General features: G+C 44.4%; 1 protein-coding gene across 5 annotated transcripts in view; it reads right to left on the minus strand.

Annotated features, from left to right (window-relative positions):
• Window positions 1-25,475, minus strand: part of PML (PML nuclear body scaffold) — a 57,151-nt gene that overhangs the window by 23,091 nt on the left and 8,585 nt on the right. For all 5 annotated transcript variants that reach the window (XM_019983721.2, XM_019983724.2, XM_019983720.2 and 2 more), the window contains exon 3: window positions 421-1,001. In XM_019983721.2, the coding sequence (XP_019839280.2) occupies window positions 421-1,001 (581 nt within the window). The remainder of the gene's footprint in view (window positions 1-420; window positions 1,002-25,475) is intronic.

Raw genomic sequence — 25,475 nt, forward strand, 5'->3', positions numbered from 1 at the left:
CCGGGGTCGGGAAGATTCCCTGGAGAAGGAACTGGCAACCTATTCCAGTCCCTCTTGCCTGGAGAATTCCATGGACAGAGGAACCTGGTGGGCTACAGTTCATGGGATCACAGAGTTGGACACAACCGAGTGACTTTCACTTTCAACTTCCTTAAGAGTCACAAGATCACAACTAATACTTAGGGTCTTGTAAATTAGTCAGAGGTGACCCTTCTGGGTGGCTGCAGGCTTCCGCTCCCCCAGACTTATCCTGCTCTCTGTAACCTACGATGTGATCAAACCCAAGAGACTTAATAAAACCCCCAGTTTCCTCTTATGTCACATGGGGCTGATCTTTTCCACCTGCCTTTCCCCAGGGGCAGTAGCAGGCCCAAGCCCTCCCAGGGTAAACAGGCCAGCCATGAGGTGATGGTGGCTTACCTGTACCCCGGGTGATGCAAGAGACGAGGTCCTGCAGGCGCACCCTGAATTCGTCGAAGCTGTCTGTGTGCACGGTGGCTCGCAGGCTCTGGGGCTCCTCCTGGCGCAGCTGGTGGAGTGCCTTGCGCAGGAAGTCATGCATGTCCAGCACCTCCTGATCTGAGGCGTAGAGTTTCATCCTCTGCACCAGCACGCTGCCCATACGGATCCGCTGCAGTACGGCATCCAGCCGGCCCAGCTGGCCCGCTATCTCTTCATAGTCGCGCTGGTACCGCGCACCCACGCCTTGCAGCAGCTCACGCTCCTGCTCAAGCACGTGCGCTACCACCTCGCGCACTCGCTCACGGATGAACTCCTCAGTGTCGGCGCGTACGCGGCCCAGCTGGCTGATGGCAGAGCGCATCTGCGCCTGCGCTGCCCCAAAGGTGCGGTCCTGCTCCTGCAGGTCCTGGGTCATGGTGTCCAGCTCATCCTGCCGCTGCTGGATCTCCATGCTGATGTCACACTTGAGCTCGCTGTGGCCCCTATCCAGGAGCGCGCAGGAGCAGCACAAGGGCTTGGAGCAGCCTCGGCAGTAGATGCTGTGGACACAGAAGGTTGGGCTGATTTAGGGCATTCCTGCTTTCTTTTTCTCTTTAAATGTTCTTTATTAAATGCCTCTTCAAAACAGTTACAAAACTTTGAATCCTGGTATGTTTCTACATCTGTGCTTTTCTCAGTTCAGTGTTTCTGGTTATGGTGGTAGTATCCAAACTACTAATAAAACTTATTGGAACATAAAAAAGTTACTAAAGTAGCAATAGCTAGCCTCCATCTGTGAAATACTGTATATTAACACATATACGTAATTTAGAAAGACAGTAACAAAGATCCTACATGCAGGGCAGCAAAAGGGGCACAGAGGTAAAGAACAGACTTTTGGACTCTATGGGAGAAGGCGAGGGTGGGATGATTTGAGAGAATAGCATCGAAATGTGTACATTCCCATATGTAAAACAGATGACCAGTACAAGTTTGATGCGTGAAGCAGGGTACCCAAAGTTAGTGCTCTGGGACAACCCAAAGGGATAGGGTGGGGAGGGAGATGGGAGGGGGTTTCAGGATGGGGCGACACATGTATACCCATGGCTGATTCATGTCGATGTATGGCAAAAATCATCACAATATTGTAAAGTAATTATCCTCCAATTAAATAAAAAAATTTTTTTTTTTTTTAAGCAGAGTTCATCATCATCAGAAGCACCCAGCACTTCTGAATTTCTTTTCTCCACCTCGGAGGCAACCAGGAGAGCATCCTTCACACCTCTGGCTCTTCAAACCACTTCACATAAATATTCACACTCTTCTGCTGCTGCTGCTGCTGCTGCTAAGTCGCTTCAGTCTTCCGACTCTGTGCAACCCCATAGACTGCTAGCAGAATTCTAAGGACTTGATACATTTCATCCCACTTAATCCTCCGTAGAGTTTCTTAAGAGAACTATTATTATCCTCACTTCACAGATAGAAGAAATCAAGATGTTCAGAGGTTAAATAACTGACTCATACCTACAACAATTTTGGGCAGGCTGATTTTTTTTTTTTTTTTAAATCAGATCATGCTAAACGATTATTTTGTAACTTCCTTCTCTAATTTAACTTTTGTTCAGGACACTCCCCATCTAGGTCTACAAGCATTATCTTCAGTTCAGTTCAGTCGCTCAGTTGTGTCCGACTCTTTGCAACCCCATAAACCGCAGCACCCCAGGCCTCCCTGTCCATCACCAACTCCCGGAGTCCACCCAAACCCATGTCCATTGAGTCGGTGATGCCATCCAACCATCTCATCCTCCTTCGTCCCCTTCTCCTCCTGCCCTCAATCTTTCCCAGCATCAGGGTCTTTTCCAATGAGTCAGCTCTTCGCATCAGGTGGCCAAAGTATTGGAGTTTCAGCTTCAACATCAGTCCCACCAATGAACACCCAGGACTGATCTCCTTCAGGATGGACTAATGTATTCTTTAATAGCTCCATTACATTCCAGATGGACCACACTGACTCAGTCATTGTATTAATAATGCACTGGACCACTTTAGTGGAAGACAGTTTTTCCACAGGGTGCGTGGGCGGGGTGTGTGCAGGGGAGGGGGAGGGGTTGGAGGAGGGGTGGCGAGGGGTGGTTCAGGCAGTAATGAGAGCAATGTGAAGCAGCAGACGAAGCCTCCTTAGGTTTCTGACCAGGATGGGTCAGCAGCCCAGGGTGTTGCAGAACTCCGTGTTAACGGGCATTCTGGTGATTTCCTGTTTGTGCATTTCCCCCCAATATGGACAATGCTTTATGTAGCCTAATGCATGGATCCTTTTGTTTCTATGAAATATATTACAAAATAATAGAATTGCTAAGAGAGTGTATATTTTTATTGAATATATTTTAGCCAGCAGACACTTCCATAGCATTTACTATGTATTAAGACACTTATAAACCTTTCACAAATATCAGCTCACTTAATCCTTATAACAATGTTATGGAGTGGGAATTATCATTGTTCCCATTTTAAGGATGGAGAAACTAAGCATGAGGTACAATAACTTGTTCAAGGTCACACAATTAGAAAGTGATAGAGTCCAGAAGTAGGCAGAATTCTGTAGTAGGCAGAATAATGGTGTACATTCAAGTACTGATTCCTGGAACCTGAATATGACATGTCACATGGCAAGGAGGGCTTCCCTGATAGCTCAGTTGGTAAAGAATCCGCCTGCAACACAGGAGACCCCAGTTCAATTTCTGGGTTGGGAAGATCCCCTGGAGAAGGGATAGGCTAACCACTCCAGTATTCTTGGGCTTCCCTTGTGGCTCAGTTGGTAAAGAATCCACCTGCAATGAGGGAGACCTGGGTTTGATCCCTGGGCTGGGAAGATCACCCGGAGAAGGGAAAGGCTACCCACTCCAGTATTCTAACCTGCAGAATCCCATGGACTGTATAGGGCATGGGGTCGCAAAGAGTTGGACTTGACTGAGTGACTTTCACTTCATTTCACATGGCAAAAAGGACTTGATAGGTGTGATTACATTAAGGATCTTGAGATGGGAAGATTATCTTGGATTATCTGGGTGGACCCAATGTAATCACTGCTGCTGCTGCTGCTGCTAAGTCGATTCAATCGTGTTTGACTCTGTGTGATCCCATAGACAGCAGCCCACCGACTCTGTGCGACCCCATAGACAGCAGCCCACCAGGCTCCCCTGTCCCTGGGATTCTCCAGGCAAGAACACTGGAGTGGGTTGCCATTTCCTTCTCCAGTGCATGAAAGTAAAAAGTGAAAGTGAAGTCGCTCAGTCGTGTCCGACCCTCAGGGACCCCATGGACTGCAGCCTTCCAGGCTCCTTCATCCATGGGATTTTCCAGGTAAAAGTACTGGAGTGGGGTGCCATTGCCTTCTCCAAATGTAATCACAGGAGACCTTATAGGGGAAAGAGGAGAGAGGCAGCAGAGTGAGGGAGAGGAAGCGGAGGTCACAGTGATACTGCCCTGGTGGCTTTGAAGGTGGCAGGGGATCATGAAATACAGAATGCAGGCAGGGACTTCCCTGGAGGTCTAGTGGCTAAGACTCTGCTTTTGATCCCTGGTCAGGGAACTAGATCCCACATGCCAAAACTAAACATTCCATGTGCTGCAACTAAGGCTGGGAGCAGTCAAATAAATAAATAAACAATATTTTTTTAAAAAAGAAAAGAATGCAGGCAGCCTCTAGAAGCTGGAAAAGGCAAGAAAATGGACTCTCCTCAAGAGCCTCCATAAGGAACACTGTCCTACAGGCATCTCGATTGTAGCTCAATGAGACCTACTGCAGACTTCTGACCTCCAGAGGTAAATAACCATCTATCTGTAATGGTTCAGTTCAGTTCAGTTGCTCAGTCGTGTCCGACTCTTTGCGACCCCATGAATCGCAGCACGCCAGGCCTCCCTGTCTATCACCAACTCCCGGAGTTCACCCAAACTCATGTCCATCGAGTCGGTGATGGCATCCAGCCGTCTGATCCTGTGTCGTCCCCTTCTCCTCCTGCCCCCAATCCCTCCCAGCATTAAGGTCTTTTCCAATGGGTCAACTCTTCACATGAGGTGGCCAAAATATTGGAGTTTCAGCTTTAGCATCTTCAAGCTCCTAAATTTGTGGTAAATTGTTACAGCAACAATAGGAAACTAACTAAAACCCAAGTAGCCTGGCTCAGAGTCCACATTCTGAAACATTGTATTAAACATTACTCTTCAAATAGCACCAGGAGGACCTCCCTGTGATCTGGTGGTTAAGAATCTGCCTGCCAAGGCAGAGAACATGGGTTTGACCCCTGGTTCAGGAAGATCCCACATGCAGGGAGGTGACTAAGCCTGGGCACCACAATTACTGAAGCCCGTGTGTCCTGGAGCCTGTGCCCTGCCAACAAGAGAAGCCAGTGCAATGAGAAACCCCGGTTCACCGCAACTAGAGAAAGCCTGCAATGCAGCAACGACGACCCAGCGTAGCCAGAAGTTCATTAATCATAGATTAAAAAAATATTACCAGGAAAAATATTAGTTACTTCCCTAGAAATACTGCTGTAATTTACTCTCACCAGCAATGAGAATAACAAGTAAGCCCATCTAAGGCCAGGAGAATGGATTTTAGCTGGGGCCACTTTGGTCTCAATTATTGAGATCAACTTGTCCCAGAAATGCCAACAGAGAGCCTGCTGGCCAACCCAGTTCCAAAGTCTTGGCACCAGGTACCAGGTATGAGTCCTCAGCTTCACCAGCTCTCAACCTTCCCAAGTCACCCAAGGTGGTAAGTCCCAGGGCTTGAGCCTCTTGATCAAACAGAGGAGACTCATTTCACACTAGCAAAACTTCTCTGGAAACAGAAAAATGTGCGGAAAAGGGAATGGGGGTCACTACTGGGTCATGTGCCTTCAACGCCTCCAGCCTCAGCACACTGGATCTAAGTAACAGAGACTCATCTAGCCTGTGAGGCAGGGCCAGTGACTGAGGTAAGTGGTAGGGGGAGCAGAGAAAAACGCTGGGCAGATGCGGATCTGACCTCAGCTCTGTGCCGTTCCTTGGCAGGTCACGTAACCTCTCTGGACCTCGGTTTTCTTATCGAGGTCCAGAGACCTCGGGTAATTCCCACCTCATATGGGAGTGCTGGAGAAGATCAAATAAGTCCGTCATGAATGTTTTGAACAAAGACTATAATTATGATTGACTGAAATATTAGTGTTCTCTAATGACACTATTAATGAGAAATGCCAAGGATTATGAAAACAATGAGTAACTCTAGAGAGGGAAATTTGGCAATATTCATCACAATTACAAATGTATTTATCCTTTGACCCAGCAACACCCCCTTCTAGATTTCTTTTCTACAGCTCTATCTCCAGGCATAAAAGGTAACATCTGTACAATGTAACACAGTCCATAATAGCAAAGAATAGAGACAACCTAAGTGCCCATCACTGCTTAAAGAGTTACATAAATTAAGATGCACCTGTGCAACAGAGTACTACACAGCCGGAAAAAACAGAGGAGGCTCATTAGAGGCAAAAATCTCCCTGGCAAATAAGGATAATAATAGGAGTAGTAGAAGGATTAGATGTGTTACATGTATATAAGGTTAGAACAGTAACCAGCATATACTGTATTCAATTATGATGATGTATATTTTAAATAAATCAAGATGTGGAAGTGTATATATAGAATGCTACCCTTTGTATATGAATGGAGAAAAATAAGAATATATTCATATTTGATTGCATTTGAATAAAGAAACCTTGGAAGGTTACAAATTATTAGTTATGGGATGGGGCAGGGCAGAGGTGGAGTAAGACATTTCACTGTACACCTCTGAGTTTGCTCTCCTGGTTGAACTGTGTCAATGTATTACCTATGTTTTTAATTAAAGAACGGAATTCTATTAGATGTGGGCAATGCTGCTGCTGCTGCTAAGTTGCTTCAGTCGTGTCCGACTCTGTGTGACCCCATAGACGGCAGCCCATCAGGCGCCCCCGTCCCTGGGATTCTCCAGGCAAGAACACTGGAGTGGGTTGCCATTTCCTTCTCCAATGCATGAAAGTAAAAAGTGAAAGTGAAGTCGCTCAGTTGTGTCGGACTCGTCGTGACCCCATGGACTGCAGCCTACCGGGCTCCTCCGCCCATGGGATTTTCCAGGCAAGAGTACTGGAGTGGGGTGCCATCACCTTCTCCATGTGGACGATTAGATAGGCTATAGACATAAAGGGAGAACTAGAACCAGCTGTCATTTTCTCAGCTTTGGGTCCATGGGAGAGGGGGTGAGTCTGTGGTAAGTGTCCCTTTCTCAGAAAAGGTGCTCCATAGGGATTTCCCTGGTGGTCCAGTGGTTAAGACTTTACCTTCCGATGCAGGGGTGCATATGTTTGATCCCTGGTCTGGGAGCTAAGATCCCACATGCCTCGTGGCCAAAAAACCAAAACATAAAACAGAAACAATATTGTAACAAATTCAATGAAGACTTTAAAAAATACCCACATTAAAAAAAAAAAACTTAGAAAAAAAGAAGAGTGCTCCAGGCTGGGAAGGGGACCCCTAGAGTGGCCTTTCTGGAGGGAGAGCAAGACCTGCTGCGTGGATCACAGTCTCTGCTGGGTCCTCTTCTTTGGCCCCTTCTGCACCAAATGCGGTCTCCCAAGGGAAACCAGCCATCACTCCCCCTCTGCAGTCAAATACTCTACCACTGAGTGATACCCTCACCACTCCCCTCTGGATGGGAGGAGACAATTAGCTTCAGGTCTCTCTCTGTTTGGGGCCTTACAACAGACACCCTGGGGCCCAAAGCCCAACTTTCTGCTCAGACTGAGGTGCAGACTCTGAATCAGAATGATCCCTCATGGGGCTGCCACCCAAGACCATGAATGACTTCTTTGGCTTAGTTCTTCACCTCCTGTGTGCTTGGCATTTTTAGGGGTGACAGAGGTGAGGTGGGCACCTGCCCACAGGAGCTCCATGATAAGGATTCAGACTTAATGCAAAGAGGTGTAGGTCTGGAGAGCAAAAGGGCACTCATTTACTCCTGGAATACTCAAAAGAACGAACTAAAACACCACCAAATCAATACGCCAGAATTAAAATAGCTGAATTCTATTCCAGCAAAGAAAACGAAAGAAAATATGGTGCCGGGAGCCAGCCCGGGAGTCCCCACCCCATGACAAGGTCATGTGGGAGAGATCTGGTGGGCAAGGCGAGCCAGAACTCGAGGGGTGCCCCTGTGGGCCTGCCTGAACATCTACCCCAAAACCTGAGCCTGTCTGTTTTACTGCTTCATGACTTTCACCAACTCCTCTGACAGTCACAAGGGGCTATCCCCAACCACTCTTATCTGTCAGAAAAGCAACTTAGAGCTCTAGTTTATAAGTCTCCAGGGTATACACAAGGAGACTTAGTTATTCTAACAATGCAGAGCCTCTCGGGGAGTTAGAAAATTGTTAAAATAGAACTGATAGAAGATTTCTTTGTTGAGTTAATGCCTGCTGCCAAGTTTCCATATTTCTTGCCCACTGTGTTCCTGGGAGTGTAATTAATATAGCTGATATATAAGAAATATAAGTAGAAGCTTTAATGTTAATAATAACCTTGGACCCCTAAGCTAATAAATTCTTCCCTTGATTACCCCCACGACACTCTTGCCCTATAGGAATGCAACCCTGTCTAGTGTTTTCGGGGAGTGGTACTAAACTCTACGAAAAGTCACCTTTGGAGAAAGTAAGTTTTTCTGGTTGACTAATTCTTATCAGAATAAAAATGTTAGCAGTTCTCCTGACCAGAAGATGATGTAAATCAGCCAAAGCCTTTGTATTTGCGATCATGATTAAGGTCTGCTGACCTTACATGACTTTGCATCCCCCATTATCTTCTATGTACAACTTGAGGTATAAAAGTCCCTGCTAAAAATAAAGCTATGGGCCTTGCTCACCGAAGCTTGGTCTCTCCGTGTCGTTCTTTCTTGTCTCCTTTTCTTTCCTTTTGTCTCTACTCCTTCCTCAGGCCAAAGTAATTGGAGCGTGGGGGTATATTGATTTCCCATGTAAGCCAATTATAATTAGGCCTCTGATTCTCTCCACTGACGCTATCCCTTTAAATCGCCGAAGCCATCATCCTGAGGGAATCCCTGGATCCAACTGGGGCTGGACCCCGGGAATATGGTAAATATTTTCCAGTTCCCATTCACAATGGCCATTTTTAAAATGCTAAAAAAATTAATAATAATACCTAGACATAATCCTAACAAGAAACATGTAGAACTTATATAGACTAAAGGACAAAAAACCCACTAAGAGAGAAAGTCTAAAAACATGAAAGAGTATATCAACGTCCCAACTACCGAGACTATTATATTAATTTTTCTGAAGTTAATATAAAGGTTTGAAGCAATTTTGGCAAGCTATGAATGAGATTTTAAAGCAATTACAAAATATTTTTAAATTGTTATTATTTTGGCTGCGCTGGGTCTTCGTTGTGGTGTGTGGGCTTTCTTTAGTTGCAGAGCGGGGGCTTCTCCAGTGTCGGAGCATGGGCTGTACTGCGCACGGGCTCTCTAGCTGTGGCACGTGGGTTTAGTCGCCACTCAGCATGTGGAATCTTAGTTTTCCGAACAGCGATCGAACCTGCATCCCCTGCACTGGAAGGCAGATTCTTAACCACTGGACAATGAGGGAAGTCCCAAGAATGAGATTTTAAAACTTAACCAATTGATTCTAGATTTCACATGAAGGAGTAAACAGATCAAATAGATTAGAAATTTTTTGAAAAATCCGTGTAAGGATGGGGATTTTCAGTGCCACCAACAACATTATAGAACTACCACTATTAATGTATTGCCCTAATAGCCAAGAGAAAGATCAGCACAACAGAAAGCCCTGAAAGAGACCCTGTCATCTGTCAGAATACAGCATTTTACATAATGAAAAAGAGCATCCCAAACTAATGGACATTAAAGGGGTTTTCAACATTTTTATCAGGAAAACTGGTTATGAGAGGGGGTGGATAAATCAAGTTAGAGCTTTGCCTCATACACTACAACAAGATATATTTTTGATGAATCAGAGTTAAATATGAAAAATAACACCATGGGGATATAACAGTTGGCTATTTACTCTCATGATCGTAAAGACCTTATAACCAAGGAAGAAATGGAAGAAATCATACAGTCAACAGATGGAGTTGCCTGAAAATTCAAAATGGTCTATTTTTTGAAAAGACATGCACGAGCTCCTATTTTAAGGCAATTACACTTTGTGACACTCAGGGATGTTCATTCTGTTTTAGATAATTATAGAGACAGTAGGAAGGAAAGGAAAAATTCTATACTGATAGTAGTTACCTCTTTCTCTTCCTCCCTCCCCCTTTTTATGCACTGAGATTTTCCAAACGTTTCCATACTCAATTCTAAACAAAGGAGTTTGGACTTTAAATAGGAAGCAATGGGGAACCAACAGAGAACATTCCAACTGGGAATTACAACAAAGCTCTATCTCTTCTGTTTTGTGCCACATTGTTTGGTTTATTCCTTTATGACTGTGCAGTGAATTGACTGCACTATGGATACTTTAACAGAAGCTCCGATAAGTTCCCTGGGTTCTCAGTCTTCCCATTCCTAAGCTGCCTGCGTGTAAACGTCCATGCCAGAGGCCATCTGACAGTGGACGAGGCATCGGGAGCTCTCCCATGATTCCTGCCTATGAGACTGTGAGTGAATTACGTTCTCTCTCTGAGTCTTATCTATACAATAGGGATGAAGGTTCTGTCTCACAGATGGTTACAAAGACGAGGGGCTGGTGTATGGAAAGCAAGCAGCACAGTGCCAAGTACACACTGGACATTCTGGAGTTGTGAAAGAAGACAGGGCATTAAGCACACAGCGGGGTTGTGTGCGTGGGGAGCGGGGCTAGCCCTGATGCTGGTGGGTGAGCCTCTCAACCTCGGGCAGTAAGGAAATATCACCACTGAGTGTGGTCTCTGGACTGCTCCCTTCCCAGTAGGGACATGCCACCCTAAACCAAGCTCACCTCCCATGAGGACCACAGTGGCATGCCACTTACGCTGTCCTAAATCTTGTACCCTCAGAATGCAAGAAGCAAAAATCCTATGAAATCAGGACCCGTGGAGGAGAGCTGGCCCCAGAGCAAAATTCCAGGGCAGGGCCTGGCTTGGTGAACGGTGACAGAAAAACCGTCCACGTCACACCTCCATCTCAACAAGGTGACTGGGAGCTTTCACTTCTGTGGAGTAGTGAAAAGAACGGCCTCCTTTGGAAATTCAAATAATTAGCTAGAGGGGAATTAAAGGGCTCTGTTAGTCATTTGCACAGCAGTATGAATGCACTTAATGGGACTGGGTTCCTGCTATCTCCAGGGTGACACAGTTGAGGAAATAAGATTTCTGAAGCCAGGAGAGGAGATGCATAGTTGGAGATGCCGAGATGCTCAAAGAGAGTGAAAGCATTATCCATTAACTAGCCATTAGCTGAGGAGGTGGTGGCAGAGATGGGGAAACCTGAGGTCTTAGGAAGATAAGAGAAGTTAGGAAAGAGGGGAGAAGGAAGGCTTGTCTATTTTGCACTGTCTCCTTATACTGGCCCCACAACCAAGAAAAAGGAAGAGAAAATTTGTACTTTTCCTCCCCCACTCTTTTCTGTATAGGTCTCTGCTTTCAAGATGAGCTGGTCAGTGTTCTGCTGGGCCATGTCACTCATTCAGCTGGAGCACTGCTGCATGGGTCCCTGCCTCCCTTCCTTCTTTATGGCAGTGAAGGGAACTACTATCCAAAGGCCACTGGAGCCAAAGATCAAGGGGAATTCCAGACTCCTCCCCTCCTAGACTGCTTCAACAATTACTCATCCTTAAGTCTTACTAAATTCTATCTTCCTTTACTTAAATATAATTACTGAATACCAACTATGTTGCAGCTATGGGGCTAGAGTGTAGAGATGATTAAGGCAGAATTCTAGTTCCTAGATCTGTCATACCAATTCCCAACAATACTGCCTTTGTTCTTGCCCCAATTAGGACTTTGATGCCTTTAAGACTGTCCCTTAGTAGGCCTCCTTGGTCTCTCCAGTCAACCCTTCCTCCACATAGTATTTCTAATATGTGATTACCATCATTAGCTTAAGTGATATTGATATTATATTGATATTTTAACAGAAGCTCCGATAAGTTCCCTGGGTTCTCAGTCTTCCCATTCCTAAGCTGCCTGCGTGTAAACGTCCATGCCAGAGGCCATCTGACAGTGGACGAGGCATCGGGAGCTCTCCCATGATTCCTGCCTATGAGACTGTGAGTGAATTACGTTCTCTCTCTGAGTCTTATCTATACAATAGGGATGAAGGTTCTGTCTCACAGATGGTTACAAAGACGAGGGGCTGGTGTATGGAAAGCAAGCAGCACAGTGCCAAGTACACACTGGACATTCTGGAGTTGTGAAAGAAGACAGGGCATTAAGCACACAGCGGGGTTGTGTGCGTGGGGAGCGGGGCTAGCCCTGATGCTGGTGGGTGAGCCTCTCAACCTCGGGCAGTAAGGAAATATCACCACTGAGTGTGGTCTCTGGACTGCTCCCTTCCCAGTAGGGACATGCCACCCTAAACCAAGCTCACCTCCCATGAGGACCACAGCAGCATGCCATTTACGCTGTCCTAAATCTTGTACCCTCAGAATGCAAGAAGCAAAAATCCTATGAAATCAGGACCCGTGGAGGAGAGCTGGCCCCAGAGCAAAATTCCAGGGCAGGGCCTGGCTTGGTGAACGGTGACAGAAAAACCGTCCACGTCACACCTCCATCTCAACAAGGTGACTGGGAGCTTTCACTTCTGTGGAGTAGTGAAAGGAACGGCCTCCTTTGGAAATTCAAATAATTAGCTAGAGGGGAATTAAAGGGCTCTGTTAGTCATTTGCACAGCAGTATGAATGCACTTAATGGGACTGGGTTCCTGCTATCTCCAGGGTGACACAGTTGAGGAAATAAGATTTCTGAAGCCAGGAGAGGAGATGCATAGTTGGAGATGCCGAGATGCTCAAAGAGAGTGAAAGCATTATCCATTAACTAGCCATTAGCTGAGGAGGTGGTGGCAGAGATGGGGAAACCTGAGGTCTTAGGAAGATAAGAGAAGTTAGGAAAGAGGGGAGAAGGAAGGCTTGTCTATTTCGCACTGTCTCCTTATACTGGCCCCACAACCAAAAAAAGGAAGAGAAAATTTGTACTTTTCCTCCCCCACTCTTTTCTGTGTAGGTCTCTGCTTTCAAGATGAGGTGGTCAGTGTTCTGCTGGGCCATGTCACTCATTCAGCTGGAGCACTGCTGCATGGGTCCCTGCCTCCCTTCCCTCTTTAAGGCAGTGAAGGGAACTACCATCCAAAGGCCACTCGAGCCAAAGATCAAGGGGAATTCCAGACTCCTCCCCTCCTAGACTGCTTCAACAATTACTCATCCTTAAGTCTTACTAAATTCTATCTTCCTTTACTTAAATATAATTACTGAATACCAACTATGTTGCAGCTATGGGGCTAGAGTGTAGAGATGATTAAGGCAGAATTCTAGTTCCTAGATCTGTCATACCAATTCCCAACAATACTGCCTTTGTTCTTGCCCCAATTAGGACTTTGATGCCTTTAAGACTGTCCCTTAGTAGGCCTCCTTGGTCTCTCCAGTCAAGCCTTCCTCCACACAGTATTTGTAATATGTGATTACCATCATTAGCTTAAGTGATTGCAATGATGCCCCTTGGAAGTACTGCCAGAATAGTTATCAAGTGCAGGAAATATTTTAAGTGACGTGTAGTTATATGTTAATGAAGGAGATTCAAGTTTTGAGCAAAGTTAGATCACTTGTGCAAATTCATTGAGTTGTATAATAATACGCTACAATTATATAGTATTGAATACTAGTCAACATGAACATGATTTAAATTTACATGTCAGTAAATCTTGCAAGACAACAAGACAAAGTTTATCACATAGATAGTGATTATCAAGCTATTTTAATTTCTGCTTTATTGACTATGCCAAAGCCTTTGACTGTGTGGATCACAATAAACTGTGGAAAATTCTTCAAGAGATGGGAATACCAGACCACCTGACCTGCCTCTTGAGAAACCTATATGCAGGTCAGGAAGCAACAGTTAGAACTGGACATGGAACAACAGACTGGTTCCAAATAGGAAAAGGAGTATGTCAAGGCTGTATATTGTCACCTTGCTTATTTAACTTATATGCAGAGTACATTATGAGAAGCACTGGGCTGGAAGAAGCACAAGCTGGAATCAAGATTGCTGGGAGAAATATCAATAACCTCAGATATGCAGATGACACCACCCTTATGGCAGAAAGTAAAAGGGAACTAAAAAGCCTCTTGATGAAGGTGAAAGAGGAGAGTGAAAAATTTGGCTTAAAGCTCAACATTCAGAAAATGAAGATCATGGCATCTGGTCCATCACTTCATGGGAAACAGATGGAGAAACAGTGGAAACAGTGTCAGACTTTATTTTTTGGGCTCCAGAATCATTGCAGATAGTGACTGCAGACGTGAAATTAAAAGACGCTTACTCCTTGGAAGGAAAGTTATGACCAACCTAGATAGCATATTCAAAAGCAGAGACATTACTTTGCCAACAAAGGTCCATCTAGTCAAGGCTATGGTTTTTCCTGTGGTCATGTATGGATGTGAGAGTTGGACTGTGAAGAAGGCTGAGCGCCAAAGAATTGATGCTTTTGAACTGTGGTGTTGGAGAAGACTCTTTCGAGTTCCTTGGACTTCAAGGAGATCCAACCAGTCCATCCTAAAGGACCAGTCCTGGGTGTTCATTGGAAGGACTGATGCTGAGGCTGAAACTCCAATACTTTGGCCACCTCATGCAAAGAGTTGACTCATTGAAAAAGACCCTGATGCTGGGAGGGATTGGGGGTAGGAGGAAAAGGGGACAACAGAGGATGAGATGGTTGGATGGCATCACCTACTTGATGCACATGAGTTTGGGTGGACTCCGGGAGTTGGTGATGGACAGGGAGGCCTGGCGTGCTGTGGTTCACGGAGTTGCAAAGAGTCGGACACAACTGAGCGACCGAACTGAACTGAATTTCAATAAATAAAATGGCAAAACAGATGGAGATGGCTGAAACAATCAATTAACTAAAGCCATGAATAAGAAAAATGATATTTGATGATCAGATAGCAATAACTTGTGGCTCAGCTGGTAAAGAATTTGCCTGCAATGCAGGAGACCTGGGCTTGATCCCTGGGTTGGGAAGATCTCCTGGAGAAGGGAAAATCTACCCACTCCAGTATTGTGGCCTGGAGAATTCCATGGAGTCCATGGGGTCGCAAAGAGTCGGATATGGCTGAGCGACTTTCACTTTCACTTTCTGGGGGCTTCCCAGGTGGCGCTAGTGGGTAAAGAATTCTCCTGCCAGTGCAGGAGCTGCAGGAGACTCAGGCTCAATCCCTGGGTCTGGAAGATCCCCTGTAGTAGGAAATGGCAACCCACTCAAGTATTCTAGCCAGGATAAGCCTATGGATAGAGGAACCTGGCAGACTACAGTCTGTGGGGTCGCAGACTCAGACACACCTGAGCATGCATGCATGTATGTAACTTAATACTCTGTTCGTTAAGGAACATATGATACAGAGGCAGCTCTTCTATTTAGTTGTACCAATCTCAAAACACCTCTCCAACTCTACCAGCTTTGACAGAACAAATCCAAATTGTAAAATATACCAAAGCAGGTATTTATTATGCAGTTCAATGACTATAAAGTTAATCATTAAATGTAAATAGAATCTGGGGACGTAGAAAACAAGTAGTAACTCCTTATGTGACAAACAACTTTGACGTTCTCAAGTACTTTTAGAAAAATGGGTGTAAAATGATTTTATGTAGTTTTGATGTCTACCATGGTTCTGATCTTTGTTATTCATTCAATACTCATTAAACATATACAACCAACTCCAGTATTCCTGCCTAGGAAATCCCATGGACGGAGGAGCCTAGCAGATTACAGTCCATGGGGTTGAAAAGAGTCGGACATAATTTAGCAACAAAAGTACCACACAATTACTTTTATAAAAAAGATAATAAAATGATTTTATGTAGCTTTGAGGGCCTACTATGGTTCTGATCTTTGCTATTCATTCAATACTCATTAAACATACACATTTCCCCCAAACTGTAGTAATACTGTTAAGATTATTAATCTGAAAAACAATAAAATCATAAATTAAAAACTGTAATACTAAAGGTAAGAAAGCAAGAAGAAAGTAAGTAAGAGGAAGAAAGAGGAGGAGGGGTAACATAAGAAATTTTCACTGAAATAGAACTTCTAGACTAAAGGAGCAAGTCAGGTTCTAGAATAACTTGATACAAAATGCCCAGTACTAAGACAGCTTGGTTAAATTAATAAATCTCAGTAATGAAAAGTATCTTTAGGTATCAAGACAGAAAAAGCAAATGAATATGTCCTCAGGACTCTCCTGGTGAACATTTGATGCTGAACGATAATTCAGCAAAGTCTATAAAGCTCTAAAGAAATGACATCTGGAGATCATCAGATGGTCAACACCGAAATCAGACTGATTATATTCTTTGCAGTCAAAGATGGAGAAGCTCTATACAGTCAGAAAAACAAGACTAGGAGCTGACTGTGGCTCAGGTCATGAACTCAATATTGCAAAATTCAGACTTAAATTGAAGAAAGCAGGGAAAACTATTAGGCCACTAAGGCACGACCTAAATCAAAGCCCTTATGATTATACAGTGGACGTGACAAATAGATTCAAGGGATTAGATCTAAAAGATAGAGTGCCTGAAGAACTATGGACAGAAGTTCGTGGCATTGTACAGGAGGCAGTGATCAAGACCATCCCCAAGAAAAAGAAATGCAAAAAAGGCTAAATGACTGTCTGAGGAGGTCTTTCAAATAGCTGAGAAAAGAAGAGATAAAAGGCAAAGGACAAAAGGAAAGATATATCTATCTGAATGCAGAGTTCCAAAGAAAAGCAAGGAGAGATAAGAAAGCCTTCCTAAATGAACAATGAAAACAATAGAATGGGAAAGACTAGGGATCTTTTCAAGAAAATTAGAGATACCGAGGGAACATTTCACGCAAAGATGGGCACAATACAGGACAGAAATGCTATGGACCTAACAGAAGCAGAAGATATTAAGAAGAGGTGGCAAGAATACACAGAAGAACTACACTAAAAAGATTTTAATGACCCAGATAACCACGATGGTGTAATCACTCACCTAGAGCCAGACATTCTGGAGTGCAAAGCCAAGTAGGCCTTAGGAAGCATCACTACAAACAAAGCTAGTGGAGGTGATGGAATTCTAGTTGAGCTATTTCAAATCCTAAAAGATGATGCTGTTAAAGTGCTGCGCTCAATATGCCAGCAAATATGGAAAACTCAGCAGTGGCCACAGGACTGGAAAAAATAAGTTTTCATTCCAATCCCAAAGAAGGGCAATGTCACAGAATGTTCAAACTATCACACAACTGCACTCATTTCACACGTTAGCAAAGTAATGTGCTAAATTCTCCAAGCCAGGCTTCAATAGTACATGAACTGAAAACTTCCAGACGTTCAAGCTGGATTTAGAAAAGGCAAAGGAACCAAAGATCGAACTGCCAATATCTTCTGGATCATAGAAAAAAATAGAGAATTTCAGAAAAACATCTACTTTTGCTTCACTGACTACGCTAAAGCCTTTGACTGTGTGGATCACAATAAACTGTGGAAAATCCTTAAAGAGATGGGAATACCAGACCACCTTAACCTGCCTCCAGCAAAACCTGTGTGCAGGTCAAGAAGCAACAGTTAGAACTGGACATGGAACAATGGACTGGTTTAAAATCGGGAAAGGAATACAGTAAGGCTGTATATCGCCACCCTGCCTATTTAACTTATATGCAGAGTAATCACGTGAAATGCTGGGCTAAATGAAGCACAAGCTGGAGTCAAGGTTGCTGGGAGAAATATCAATAACCGCAGACATACAGATGACATCACCCTTATGGCAGAAAGTAAAGAGGAACTAAAGAGCCTCTTTATGAAGGTGAAAGAGGAGTGTGAAAAAGCTGGCTTAAAATTCAACGTTGAAAAAATGAAGATCCTGGCATCCAGCCCCATCACTTCATGGCAAATAGATGGGGAAACAAGGGAAATAGTGAGAAACTTTATTTTCTTGGGCTCCAAAATCACTGCAGATGGTGACTGCAGCCATGAAATTAAGACGCTTGCTCCTTGGAAGAAAAGCTATGACAAACCTAGACAGTGTATTAAAAAGCAGAGACATTACTTTACCAACAAAGGTCCAAATAATCAAAACTATGGCTTTTCCAGTAGTCATGTATGGATGTGAGAGCTGGACCATAAAGAAGGCTGAATGCTGAAGAACTGATGCTTTTGAACTGTGGTGTTGGAGAAGACTCAGGAGAGTCCCTTGGACAGCAAGGAGATCAAACCAGTCCATCCTAAAGGAAATCAGCCCTAAATACTCATTGGAAGGACTGTTGCTGAAGTTGAAGCTCCAAAACTTTGGCCTCTGGATGCAAAGAGCTAATTCACTGGAAAAGACTCTGGAGGCTGGGAAAGATTGAAGGCAAAAGGAGAAGTGGGCAGCAGAGGATGAGATGGTTAGATAATATCACTGACATGAATCTGAGCAAACTTCGGGAGACAGTGGAGGACAGAGGAGCCAGGCACACTGCAATCAGACACGACTTAGCGACTGAACAACAAGTCTGGTTTTACTTCAATATCTGTTTTTTCATCAAAGTCAAGGAAAATTAAACGTAACATTGCTTAAATAGCAAGCTTCCTTTGAATAATTTAATTCTACGGGAAAATACAATCTCAGCTCTAAACAAGCAACTTGCAGAATTCTTTTTTTGCAGCTGGGCCTGGTTGTTAGTTGAAGACTGCCTGCATGTGGAGGCTGGGAGCAGCAGGACAGGCTCTGTGCAGACAGAGTCTGCAGTCAGGAAATCCTGTGTCCTGGCCTGGTCCTTGCTCAGATAAGACCGCTTACTTGGGAATGAGCTCCCATTCATGTTCTGGCCTTGTGCAACAATTCCTTCTTTCTCAATAATCTTATAGGAGGGTGTGGAACAGACTACCCTATGACCCAGCAATCCCACTCCTGGGCATATACCCAGGAAAACCATAATTCAAAAAGCTACATGCATCCCAATGCTCAATGCAGCACTATTTATAATAGCCAAGACATGGAAGCAACCTAAATGTCTACTGACAGAGGAATGGATAAAGAAGATGTGGTACAGATACACAATGGAATATTCCTCAGCCAGAAAAAGGAATGAAATTGTGCCATTCGCAGAGCTGTGGATGGACCTAGAAACTGTCATACAGAAAGAAGAAAGTCAGAGAGAGATAAACAAATATCATATAACATCGTTTATATGTGGAATCTAGAAAAATAGTATAGATAATCTTATTTGCAGAGCAGAAATAGACACAGATGTAGAGAAGAGAAGTATGGTTACCAAGGGGGGAAGAAAGGGTGGAATGAACTGGGAGACTGCGATTGGCAAATATATACACTGCTGCTGCTGCTGCTGCTGCTAAGTCGCTTCAGTCGTGTCCAACTCTGTGTGACCCCATAGACGGCAGCCCATCAGGCACCCCCGTCCCTGGGATTCTCCAAGCAAGAACACTGGAGTGGGTTGCCATTTCCTTCTCCAATGCATGAAAGTGAAAAGTGAAAGTGAAGTCGCTCAGTTGTGTCCGACTCTTAGTGACCCCCATGGACTGCGGCCTACCAGGCTCCTCCATCCATGGGATTTTCCAGGCAAGAGTACTGGAGTGGGGTGCCACTGCCTTCTCTGATACACTACTATGTATAAAATAGATAACTAATGATAACCTGTTGTACAGCACAGGGAACTCTACTCAGAGCTATGTGATAACCTAAATGGGAAGGAAATCCAAAAAAGAGGGATATATGTATATGCATAGGAAAAGGCAACTCACTTCAGTATTTTTGCCTGAAAAATCCCATGCACAGAGGAGCCCTGCAGTCACAAAGTGCTGGACATGACTGACTGACTGAACATGTATATGTACAGCTGATTTACTTTGTGTACAGGAGAAACTAACACACCACTGTATAGCAAGTATACTCCAACAAAAATCAATTTTAAAAAGAAGAGGGCAGATCCAACCAGCAGATCCCATTCTCTGACCATACTGGAAAAGGCACAATTTCCTACTTGAAAAGCACTGCTCCGGTTACCAAGGAGTCAAAGAGCTCCACTCAAGGCTGGCTTCATACCTGTCCCCCGCACTCTGCTTTCTGCAGCCACCGCATGATGTTGCCTCTGCCCCGAACCCTTCCCTGGGCTGTCCAGGGTGCCTCTCCCTGGACCTGCTGCAAATAATCCCGACTTCTGGTCTTGGGAACCCTTTTCCCAGTTTATCATCTCACCATACTTCTCAAACTTGATTACTTTTTGTTTGTTCAGTCACTCTGTCATGTCCAACTCTCTGTGATTCCATGGACTGCTGCACACCAGGCTTCCCTGTCCTTCACCGTCTCCTGGAGTTTACTCAAACTCATGTCCATTGAGTCGGTGATGCCGTCCAATCATCTCAGCCTCTGTCATCCCCTGCTCCTGCCTTCAATCCTTCCCAGCATCAGGGCCTTTTCCAATGAGTCAGCTTTTCGTATCAGGTGATCAAAGTATTGGAGCTTCAGCATCAGTCCTTCCAATGAATATTCAGGACTGATTTCCTTTAGAATGGACTGGTTGGATCTCCTTGCTGTCCAAGGGACTCTCAAGAGTCTTCTCCAACACCACAGTTCAAAAGCATCAATTCTTTGGCACTCAGCCTTCTTTATGGTCCAACTTTCACATCCGTACATGACTACTGGAAAAACCATAGCTTCGACTATACAGACCTTTGTAGGCAATGTCTCTGCTAATAGGTCTTTCATTTTCCCCACTCAACTATAACTAAAGTTCTTCCTGCCTACAAATTTTAACGGTCCTAGGTTGATTCCCCTACCCTATCCAGCCAAGCTTTGGGATCTGACACCCTAACATGGGTCTCAGTTCCACTGACAGTCCAAAACCTACATTACCGTCAGTTGCAAGGCACTCCTGAGCACACGTGATGATAAGGCTGGCAGGCACCTTGACCTCCAGGTCAGGCTGTCCATGGCACTGTGAGACCCTGGCCTTCTCCCCATGCTGCCATCTCTGCATTCCTGCAGGCCCCACCTGCACCATGGCCTCAGCCTCCTAAGGCGGCTCCTTTTCCCCCAGGTCCAGATTCTTTGCTTCAGTTTCAGGTTGGGTCATATACCCAACAATAAATTGGTAAATCTCAAATTCTTTATGGAAGAGGAACGGCAACCCAGTCCAGTATTCTTGCCTGGAGAATCTCATGAACAGAGGAGCCTGGTGGACTATAGTCCATGGGGTTGCAAAGAGTCAGACACGACTGAGGGACTTTCATTCTCCAAATGTAAATAAACATGTAGCCAAAACAAAACAAACCAATCCTGGTCTCCCTGCTCCTAAACTTGCTCACTTCAATCAAACAGCAGAATGCAGAGAGAGGATCCAAGCACTCTCCCACTCTCTGCCTTACCTCCTCTAGGGGGTTTCCAACAGAGTCCCCCATAGATCCACTCACACTGTGTTCTCCAGGATATTCCCTAGTATAAGAGCCAACTGCAGGGAAATGGGACAAACTGAGAACCTTCTTTGTCCTGGAAACTACAGCAAAGAGTCATAACTCTTCCAGTGCCCCCGTGTTTTTCCTTTCTTTCTTTTTTAATAATTGTATTTATTTTTGACTGTGCCGAGTCTTTGTTCCTGCATGAGCTTTTCTCTAGTTATGGAGAGCCAGGGCTGCTCTCTAGTTGTGACGCGAGGGCTTCTCATTGAGGTGGCTTCTCCTGCTGTGGAGCACGGGCTCAGGGTGCACAGGCTTCAGTAGTTGTGGCACGTGGGCTCAGTAGATGGAATTCCCCAGCTCTGGAGCATAGGCTTAAAAGCTGTAGTGCACACGCTCGGCTGCTCTGAGGTACGTGGGATCTTCCCAGACGAGGGATCGAACCCATGTCTCCAGCATCGGCAGGCAGATTCTTATTCACTGAGCCACCAGGGAAGCCCTCTCCCCCATGTTTGAGCCTAGCTCACCCTTCTAGCCCCTGCCGTCCTGCAGAGCTTTTACCTGGAGTTCCTAAAAGGCAGCAGACATGCTGGAGCCTCTGCATTTGCACACGCTCCCTCCCCTTTCTGCTTCCTTACCTATCAGCCTAAGTATGACACCCCCTTGGAAGCTGCAGTCCCCAACCAGCAGCCAATCCAGGCTGGGCAGGCGGCCTTTCTTGAGCTCACTTGCCCAGTGTTCCTTCTTCCTCCTGCCCCTAAATAACTGACTGAGCACACGTGGGACGTTGGCCCTCTGGCAAGGGAAAACATGAGGGAGGGGACGGTGTCTTACCACGCTGTCCTAAGGGCAACTATGAGCACAGACTGACCCAGGTGAGCCGGCTTCCTCAAAGCCCTTTGCAGCCTTGATTGTTAACTGCAGATCTGGTTCCTTCTCCAGACTGTGACCTCAGAGGTTGAGGGCCGTATCTGTTTATATTTATACCCTAGCACCTAGCAGAGGGCCTGCTATGTAGTAGGAAGGTGGGCTGAAACAATGGACTCCAGAGGCATGGCGACCAAATGCCGAGGGCCCCAGGGAGGATCCTCCCAGGCTGGATTTAAAAGTTTGAAGCCATTTCTGATGCTGCCTCCTAGTGTGAACCGTAAGCGAGCTCAACTTCAAAGGATGGAAAGGTTTGTTATTGACTTGCAAGCTGAAGGAAGTTGTGGGTTATATATGACGCTGAGGTTTTCTGCAGAAGAAACAAGTTGAGCTTTTCTAATAATCGCTGGTAAAATGTGAATCAATGTGAACTGTGGCTGTGTATGTATGATTTTTAAGTAACGTGGTCAGCTTTTTGAAGCCATTTACCATGCTCAAGGGAAAAGAATCCTGTCCTCTTTCTGGAAGGACCTCCTTGCCCATTGTACCAGGGGAGAAATCCATGCCCACCCCCACATGAAAGGTGAAGCACTCCATAAGCTACCACCATCCTGGGGCTCTGGCAGAGGTCCTGTCCTTATTGCAGTGTGGGAGATGCAAACTGTGCTTCATACAACTGCTGCCCATCAGCTACTAAAACTGTGCAAGCTAGATGTTCACATTTACATGGGAGCAGACAACACAGAACCACAGGATCTATAAAGAGAATTAGCAGCCAAAATGGGGACCAAACTGATTTCTGGCTCATACTGAAAAAAGGGTAATATAGGAAACATAAAACTTGTAACACTTCTAAGCTTGTTAGTCAGGGAGATTTAAGAATACACATTGAGAAAATAAGAACAGGCTGACAAGAAAAAGCATCCTGAGAACACTGACCTTACTTGGCAATTAAAAAAAAAAAAAACATGATTGCTAGGGGAAAAACTTAAACAAAAAAAAACCACTCAACGTAAGTAGTAAATAGTAGAAAGAAGTCACACACACACACAAAAAAGCTGGTGGATTAGAAAATCAATTCAAGTACCTGTAAGAATCTGGAAGAAAAAAGGCAAAGTAAGGGAATTAATGGAATTCCTGGTGGGCTACAGGCCATGGGGTCGCAACTGGACATGACTGAGCATACAGAGTGCCATACCGAGTGACGTTAAGTCAGACAGAGAAACACAAATAGCATATGTTATCACTCATATGTGGATTCTAAAAAAAATGATACAAATGAACTTATTTACAAAACAGAAATAGAGGTACAGATGTAAAAAACAAACTTACGGTTACCAGGGGGAACATGGGTGAGGGATAAATTGGGAGATTGGGATTGACATAAATACACTACTACATATAAGATAGATAACTAATAAGAACCTCCAGGTTAGAACAGAGAACTCTACTCACTACTCTGTAATGACCTATTTGGGGAAAGAATTTAAAACAGAGTGGATATATGTGTATGTATAATTGAGTCATTCTGTTATACAGCAGAAACTAATATCACATTGTAAATTAACTATACTCCAATAAAAAATTAATTAAAAAAAAAGCCCCCCCCACACACAAATACTTGTAAAAAGAAAAACATAAGCAAATGAATAGAGATCAATACATTAAAAAAAGTAGAAGACAATTTCTTTGAGCTGAAGAAAGAAGACTTGAATTTTCAGTTCAACAATGTCAGAGAGGATTGAAAAAACAAAAGACCTATAGCTTGAAGAATCATTTTCAAGAATAAAGAAAAATTACATAAAAGTCATTAGCAGGGGCTTCCTTGGTGGTCAAGTAGTTAAGAATCCACCTGCCAACGCAGGGGACACAGGTTAGATTCCTGGTCTGGGAAGATTCCACATGCCTCGGGGGAACAAAGCCTATGTGCAAAACTACTAAAGCCTGGATGCCTAGAGCCCGTGCCGCACAAGGAGAAACCACTGCAATGAGACGCCCTCGCACCGAGAGCAGCCCCTCTCTTTGCAACTAGAGAAAGGCTGCATGCAGCAACAAAGAAAAATAAAATAAAAATCTTTTTAGCAATCCTTAGCAAACAAAAACAGATTACCCAGAGAGGAAAAATAGACAATGATTGACTTTCTCACCTGCAACACAGAAGGCCACAAATTTACAAAGCAATGTTTATATATTCCAAGATGAAAGATTTGTGATTGTGACCTCAGAATTTTACAACGAGCTAAATTTTCCTTTAAATGTGACTCTATGGTCTCACTGCCTAAGGCCTGGGTTTGATCCCTAGTCAGGGAATTAAAATCCCACAAGCTGCATGGCACAACCAAAAAACATTACACATACATAAACGTGACAGCAAAAGAACATTCAAGTTAAGATACTCAAGGTTCTGGAAAGTAAGCTCCAAAAATCAACCAAAAAATTTACTTGAAGTATTCCAGTCAACTGGGAAATGAATAACATTAAATAATTGAAGAAAGAGGAAGATATATTATAGAAAAAAATTATTGTGGGCACCAACACCAATTAGAATCTAAGATTATAAATAACAAGTGGGTTATAACGTGATAATTAACTGCCAAAAAAGGATGCTTAGAATAGAAAAGACATAGAAAATTTGGTAATAATCTAGAGATAAAATTTCATGTTAATCCAACTACATCTGAATGTGGGAATGGAAGGAGAGAAGAAAAAGTATGCTAAAACTTTTATCCTATCTGGAAGAACAGTTGTAATTTGACTGTGTGGATCACAATAAACTGTGGAAAATTCTTCAAGAGATGGGAATACCAGACCACCTGACCTGCCTCTTGAGAAACCTGTATGCAGGTCAGGAAGCAACAGTTAGAACTGGACATGGAACGACAGTTTGGTTCCAAATAGTAAAAGGAGTATGTCAAGGCTGTATATTGTCACCCTGCTTATTTAATTTATATGCAGAGTGCTGCTGCTGCTGCTAAGTCGCTTCAGTCGTGTCCGACTCTGTGCGACCCCATAGACGGCAGCCCACCAGGCTCCCCCATCCCTGGGATTCTCCAGGCAAGAACACTGGAGTGGGTTGCCATTTCCTTCTCCAATGCATGAAAGTGAAAAGTGAAAGTGAAGTCGCTCAGTCGTGTCCGACCCTCAGCGACCCCGTGGACTGCAGCCCTCCAGGCTCTTCCATCCATGGGATTTTCCAGGCAAGAATACTGGAGTGGGGTGCCATTGCCTTCTCCAGAGTACATCATGAGAAAGGCTGGGCTGGAGGAAGCACAAGCTGGAATCAAGACTGCCAGGAGAAATATCAATAGCCTCAGATATGCAGATGACACCACCCTTATGTCAGAAAGTGAAGAAGAACTAAAGAGCCTCTTGATGAAAGTAAAAGAGGAGAGTGAAAAAGTTGGCTTAAAGCTCAATATTCAGAACACTAAGATCATGGCATCCGATCCCATCACTTCACGGCATATAGATGGGCAAACAGTGGAAACAGTGGCTGACTTTATTTTTTGGGGCTTC

The sequence above is a fragment of the Bos indicus genome, chromosome 21, assembly GCF_029378745.1.
Source record: "Bos indicus isolate NIAB-ARS_2022 breed Sahiwal x Tharparkar chromosome 21, NIAB-ARS_B.indTharparkar_mat_pri_1.0, whole genome shotgun sequence".
NCBI classification, from domain to species: Eukaryota; Metazoa; Chordata; class Mammalia; order Artiodactyla; family Bovidae; genus Bos; species Bos indicus.